Source organism: Fukomys damarensis, unplaced genomic scaffold, assembly GCF_012274545.1.
Source record: "Fukomys damarensis isolate Sample0158 unplaced genomic scaffold, DMR_v1.0_HiC HiC_scaffold_36, whole genome shotgun sequence".
NCBI classification, from domain to species: domain Eukaryota; kingdom Metazoa; phylum Chordata; class Mammalia; order Rodentia; family Bathyergidae; genus Fukomys; species Fukomys damarensis.
This window is the reverse complement of record NW_022900948.1, coordinates 11169508-11176766: the sequence shown is the minus strand read 5'-3', so window position 1 is coordinate 11176766 and position 7259 is coordinate 11169508. Positions and strand designations below refer to the sequence as shown.

General features: G+C 39.1%; 1 protein-coding gene across 2 annotated transcripts in view; it reads left to right on the top strand.

Annotated features, from left to right (window-relative positions):
- Smu1 (SMU1 DNA replication regulator and spliceosomal factor) overlaps window positions 1-5671 on the top strand; it is a 27223-nt gene extending 21552 nt beyond the window's left edge. For both annotated transcript variants that reach the window (XM_010619199.3, XM_010619198.3), the window contains exons 11-12: window positions 2719-2871; window positions 3672-5671. In XM_010619199.3, coding sequence (XP_010617501.1) covers window positions 2719-2871; window positions 3672-3770 — 252 coding nt within the window. In that variant the 3' untranslated portion in view covers window positions 3771-5671. The remainder of the gene's footprint in view (window positions 1-2718; window positions 2872-3671) is intronic.
- Window positions 5672-7259: the final 1588 nt, after the last annotated feature.

The following is a 7259-nucleotide window of genomic DNA, read 5'->3' as shown; positions in this document are numbered from 1 at the left end:
TTTTTTTTTTTTTTTTTTTTTTTTTGGTAATGGGGATCAAACTTGGGTCCTTGCGTTTTTACAAGGAGGCAGGTAGGTGGTGGCACCACTGAGCTAAATCCCTGGCCCATTATTACAATTTTTTTCATGAAAAAATACTTTGTGTATCTGAGTTTAGGTTCATAGCAAAATTGAGCAGAGTACAGAGATTTCCACATACTGCCTAATCCCACACATGCAGAGGCTTCCCTGATACTGGATTCCCTACCAGAATTGTGTATTTGTGAAAACTGATGAATCTACTGTTGGCATAACTTTGCTATCTAAAGGCCATAGTTTACATTAAGGCTCAATTCTGATTCTGTGCTTTTGGACAAATGTACAATGAATGTGCTTACCATTATGGTAGTTTCAGTACCCCCCAAATCTGCTGAAATCCTATTTTAGTGCCTGTTAATCCTCCCCTTGCCTCTAATTTCTGAAAATCACGGATCTTTTTATTTTCATATTTTTGCCTCTTCTAGAAAGTCACGTAGTTGAAATCATATAGTATGTAGCCTTTTCAGATTGACTTTAAAATTGCTTTTGTTTCCTCTTTTTTTCTTTGCTTAAAAATAGCCACCCCCATCTCTCTATCTTCTTCCCTCCCTTTCCCCTTCTCACTCCCCTCCCTCTCCCTTCCTCCCTCTCCCCCTTCTTCCCTCCCTTGCTTTCTCCCTCCCCTCCCCTCTTTTTTTTTTTCTTTCTCACTAGGAATTGAACCCAGGGCCTTCATGCTGAGCTACATCCCTAGCCCTTTTTTATTTTGAGACAGGGTCTTGCTAAATTACCTAGGCTGGCCTTGAACTAGGAGTCCTCATACCTCAGCTACCTGAATAGCTTAGATTACTACAGGCATGGGCCACCTTGCCGGGCTAGCTTATTTCTTCCTTTTTTTCATTTTCTTTTTATAGTAAGTAATACTCCTTGTCTGGATGTACCACAATTTATTCACCTACTGAAAAACATCTTGGTTGCTTCTAAGTTTTAACAATTATGGATAAAACTGTTATAAACAGCTTGCAGGTTTTTGTGTGAACATGTTTTCAGCTCTTTGAGGTAAATACCAAGTAGTGCAATTGTTTGGATGTATGGTTACATATATTTAGTTTTATAAGAGCGAGCCAAAACTGCCTTCCAAAAGTTGTCTAATATTTTCTGTTCCCACAAGCAACAAATGAGTGTTCATATTGCCCCATCCTTGCCTGAATTGGGTCTTGCCAGTGTTTGGTATTTTGGCCATTATAATAGGTGGTGCCTTGTAATTTGCATTTCCCTAATGATGTGCCTGATGTGGGACATCTTGTCATATGCTGTTCACTTTGGTGAGGTAGTGTTAAGGTCTTTGACCTTTTAAATTGGGTGGCTTGTTTTTTTAGTGTTGAGTTTTAAGAGTTCTGTGTATATTTTGGATAATAGTACTTTATAAAATGATTTTTGTAGAAATTTTCTCTCAGTGCCTTTTCATTCTCTTCACAGAGAATCTCAGAGAGCAGAAATTTTAAAATTTTAATCAAGTCCAGCTTATCAATTCTTTTCTTCATGGATTGTGGTTTTGGTATTGTATCTAAGAAAGACATCGCCAAACATGATTATCTAGATTTTCTCATTATCGTATATGAATTTTGTAGTTTTAACATTTCATGTATATAATTCATTTTGAGTTAGTTTTTGTGAAAAGTGATGTCCAATTGTTTTTGAAAAGCCTTTATTTTCCTCCCTTATTAGCTTTTGCTTCTTTGTGAAAAGATCAGTCAGTTATATTTATGTAAATCTTTCTGGTCTCTTTATGCCATTGATCTGTTACTTTGTAGTACCAAACTATCTTGATTACTGTAGCTTTATACTAAGTCTTGAGGTAGTGTTAGTCCTCCACCTCTGTCCTCTTCTTTTAATATTGAATTTGCTATTCTGAGTCTTGTGTCTCTCCTTATAAATTTAAGAATCAGTTTATCAGTGTCCACAAAATGACTTGCTAGGATTTTGATTGGCATTTACCATAGATCAAGTTGGGAAGACACCTTTGACCATTTTTTAGTCTTCTTATCCACAAACATGCAGAGCCTGTCAGTAGCTATTTAATTCTTTGATACATTTCATCAGAATTGTGTAGTTTTCCTCATATAAGTCTTGTGAAGATTTTGTTTAGACTAACCCTTTTCTTTGGAGAGGGTGCTAATGTATTATGTCATTTTAAACCCTAAGTCCTGGCAGTCACTAATTACTTTCCATTATTATAATCTTGTCTTTTTGAGTATGGTGTATAAATAGAATTCATACAATATGTAACCATTTATCTTTTGAGATTGCTTTCTTTTTTGAATTGATTTGTGATGATTCTGTTACAGAAAAATAGAACAGTCTTAAGAGATAGTTCCATCCTGCACAAGAGTGACCATCACCTTCCTTAAAGAGTCTAGAAAGCATTGAAAACTAGAATTGAGAATTTGCAGTTCTGCAAATTGTATATTTGGTAATGAATTTCTTTCTGGGTAATGTAGTCAGTATACTAAAGAGCAGGATTGGTGAGCTGGATGTATAAATTCAAAGCTTTTCTGCTACTTTAGGTAGCTTATTCATTGAGTGTTTCTGAGGCAAGATTTAGCACACAATGAAAAATGTCAGTTTTTAAAATGCTGCCCATGCTTGTGCTGCTAATCCTGATGCTCTCTTCTTGTCTTGGGATGTGATGTGCTGTAGATTGTCAGAAGCTTTAGCTCTGGTAAAAGAGAAGGTGGTGACTTTGTTTGCTGTGCCCTGTCTCCCCGTGGTGAATGGATCTACTGCGTGGGAGAGGACTTTGTGCTCTACTGTTTCAGTACAGTCACTGGCAAGCTGGAGAGAACTTTGACAGTAAGTAATACCAAGGTCATCTAAAGAAATTGTGGCAATGATATCTTTCTGAACTCTGAAGTACACACCTTTTCCAAACTGACTGCTATTAATGTGACCCTCAGTATAAAAAAAATGTAATGGAAGCATATTTTATCACAGAGCAAAACTATGGGTAAATTGTATGAAATTGCTTCCATTATCAGGAAAAGTCATTCTTCAGCAACCCCCTGCCCCCAGGTTCATGGGGCTAGAATGAGTGTACAGAAAGCAGAGAAGGGTATATACTTGTCAGCCGGCTAGATTGGTCAGATCTTTCTCAGGGGATTAGTAATAAATATACTTTCCTCAATCTTATTTTCCTGGTACCTGGGGATTGAACCCAGGGCCTTCACACTGAGCTACATCCTGTCCCTTTTAAAAGATTTTTTAAATTATAAGACAGTGTCTCGGACTGGTTTTGATTCAACTGCCTCAGCCTCCCAGAGTGGTGGGCTATATTATAGGTGTGCCCCACTATCCCTGGCTTTCCTTTTGAACGCCTGTTACCCTTTCAGATTAAGATATTTTAAAAACTTTGTTTTATGATATTAAAGTCAGTGTAAGAAGTAATTAATGCCAGGTGCTCTTAACAGTCCCCAAAGTGGCTTCACTCAGTACAACTTCTGTGTCCCATTGTGATGTGAGTTGGATGGCCACCCTCTGTGCTATTGGAATATGTGGTCTCTCAAGATCTCTTCTTGGCTCCCATTCAGTTCTGGAAGCCTCTTTAGAGTGGTATTACAGACCTGTGCATCCTAACTGTGCTTTACCTCTTCCAGGTTCACGAAAAGGATGTGATTGGTATTGCACATCATCCTCATCAGAACCTCATTGCTACCTACAGTGAAGATGGACTCTTAAAGCTCTGGAAACCCTAATTCAACCTTTATTTTACAAAAAAAAATCTGAAAGCATGTACTTAAATGAAGGCATATTGATGTATGTGTTAGCTTTTTTTTTTTTGGCCCAGCTTTTCTAAGCAAAGATACTGATTAGCCACAAGAATAATTTTGTGAAACTTCGTTTGGCAGTTGCCTTTCTTAAAATACATTTTTTTAATGTATTAGTTTGTCTTTTTTTGCTTTTCCAATGCCAGGAATAGGACCGAGGGCCTCACACACATTAGATAAATGCTTACTTTGAGCTACAGGCCCAGCCCATAGTCTGTCTGCTTCTAACGATTAGTCAGTCACTGAAATGTTTTCATCCTTATTTTTGGTACTGGGGCTCAAACTCAGGACCTTGTTTCTTACAAGGTAGGTGTGGCATAACTGGGCTAAATATCCCCTTCATCATTCTTTCCTGGAGAATGAAGTGCTGGTATTTAAAAAAAAAAAAAAATCCTTGATTATTTGAAATGGTTAAAATTTGCCTCTCATAAAACTTGTAAATAAGTACCCAGAATTCAGTAGCTATGTTCCCATCCCCCATCTTTCAAATGTTAATAAACTTTACAGCTTTCTGGAGATTGTTTGTAAATAAGTGCTCATCTAGTTAATATATTTAGAAACAAATGCAGAGGTGGAGATAAATCATCATCCCTGAATTTTAAGTCCAGCAGGAAGTTATTTCCTGGGATAGGACAGCTGATGTGAAATCAGCAAGGTAATGCAAAGGATCTCATTTTACTGCCCTCACAACTGCTCATGATGGGCTGCACCTTCTCACATGATTATTGTGTCCATCTTCTAGATGGAGCTAGTTGTATGTCGGCTATGAGAATTCAGTTTTGGCATCTTTTGCAAGTGGAGGAGTATTTGGCACTCAAAATGCGCCATTGTTCTGAAGTAAAGCTAGAAGAGGACCTGACATTTTTAGAAAAAGTCTTGCAATGTACATATTTACCGGTTAGCTAAAGAAAAAATTTTAAGTTGCTGGGTGTGGTGGCACATGTCCGTGATCCCAGCTAAACCTAGGCCCTCTTGAATATTCAGCCAAGTACTCTCCCATTGAGCTGTATTCCCAGCCAACGGTTTTCCAAAATACTTTGCCCATGGATGTTTCACTTCACACTGAAGATTGTACAGAGTACTTATGATGTATGGATACTATACTGAGGACTAGTTCAAGGAAGTGAGATATTGTGTCTGTAAACACCACAAACTACAAATGTGGCGACGGTTTAAAAATTTTTGAATTCTACCTTATCTTTGATTTTGATTTCAATTGTCTAATTCTATGCCTATGTACTGTTGTGCTCAATGTTGGCTGAATTTATTCTTTCTAGCATCACGAAATTCCTCGGGCTAGGGATTTAGCTGAGTGGCACTGGGCAAGCACAAGGTCCGAGTTTGATCCCTGGTACAAAAACCAAAAAAACTCCCTTTCTAGTTAACGTTTTCCTGGCGCTAAGAATTGAACCTAGAACCTTGAGCTTGCTAGACAAGTGCTGTACCAAAGAATGACACCCTTAGCCCTCCAGTCACATGGTGTAGCTTAACTTCCATTTTGCCACAAAACCTGCAGCCTTGTCTTTGGTAATGTCACTTGTTGCCACTTTGATGTTTAAGAAATGCTAAGAGGTCTCAAACATACTGGTAGTTTAAAAATTCCTTTGGGTTGGTTAAAATGTGCCTCCCATCATAAAACTTGTAAGTATCCAACTCAAAAGCTGTTACTAGTTCAGAATGTAGTCCACCATCCCAGCTGAACCACCCACCTAGGCAAGGCTGAAAAGTATTTCTGATGCACCTCTTGAACTTGAACAGGCAGTTGTGAAATGCAGTTTGTGCTTATAAAATTAAAAATTCGGCACACAATATTTATTCTATTCAGGAATGTTTTCTTTTGGTACTGGGAATTAAACCCAGGGGGGTACTCTTAACACTGGGGCTATATCCCCAGCCTTTTAAAATTTTGAGACAGGGCCTCATTAAATTGCATACTGACCTTGTACATCTCAGCCTCCTGAATAGTTGGGATTATAGGTGTGTATAAGGTGCCCAGCTACGCTCAAAGAATCTTGTGGAACACTTCTGTTCCTGGCACCAAGTGTGAAGGATGGTTCGAAGTTCCTAGTCTACCTTACTGTAAGGAAGAGCAAGGTAAAAGGAGTGTTAAAATAGTGTGATAAAAGTTTGGAGTTGTTTTTGGTTATGTGGGCAGCTGACCCACCAGCTGTTGGGAAAGGCTCCTTGGAGATGATTATAAATGGACCAAAGGGGCTGGAAAGGATTTTGGCTCGAGTTACCAGAAGGAAACTTTCCACAAACTAGTTTGTTCCAGTAGCAAGGCAGGCAAATGTTGAGTTCGTGGTTTTTTTTGAGGCCAGGCAGATTGGAATCTTTTTTCAGTAAAATGCATTGGGTCTAACAGAATTGTAAAATAAGAAACATATTTCCCTTCTTGAGAACCTTTTACAAGGTAAACTTTATTAATCTTTAATTAGGACATGGTGTTCTTAATTGGGAACACTCATCACCTCCCAGACCTCTGGATGTGGGGGTTGTGAAGGCCGAAGGTTGAATCATCAATTGAGTGCTGCAGTCTGGCCCTAGGTCCCTGGTGAGGCAGTCCCTCCCCCAGAGGGGATGGGGCAGGCGGGCAGAGCTGAGTCTGCCAATCTGGGCACCACTGGGCCTTTTCCTCCAGGAACCCTGGTACGGGTTAAGGGTAGAGGCTGGTGGAAGTTGTGTGTGCCCAGACAATCTGCACTACCTTGGCAAGATGAAGTGGAGATTGAGGTTGCTGGGAGATCCTCTGCCATCCACCAGACTTGATAGCTCTTGTGTGTAAAACCTAAAATTGCGTGGCATAAGTTCATTTTTCCTTCCACTCAGTTGTTATTGACTAGGAAACATTGTACAGAGAACCCTTGACTTATGAACTTGATCAGTTCCCAAGGGCTGGTAGTAACTAAGTCAATACAGCTGAGATGTGGATGTTTACCTGGGTACAAACTGTAGATAGTAAGACGCAGATTAATCGGCCAGTCATAAGTTGAGGGTCCACTGTTACCTTCTGACAAAGCTATTTCAAGGCATTCTTTGTTTTTCTGAGATAGGATCTTGGTAGTTCAGGCTGTTCTTGAACTGCATAGCTCATCTGGCTTCGAACTTGCAGTGAGCCTGCTTCAGCTGGGATTATAGGCATGCACCCCAAATAAAACAGCAAATGATATAAATCTCAAGCACAGTACCTTTTGAATTTGTATTAATTACTTCCATAATTAACTTCTACTAAGCCTTTTCTACTATGCAAGCAACCTTATTCCTCAGAACCACTTTATGAGGAACATACTACTTAAAACCTATACAAAGAAACTGGTTTCCAGATCAAAGGCTCCTTACACAATTTGCATGGAGCACACACTGAAAAACCAAGTAATCTCTATTGTCTACCTCCTTTGAATCTTGCCTGTCTCCCAT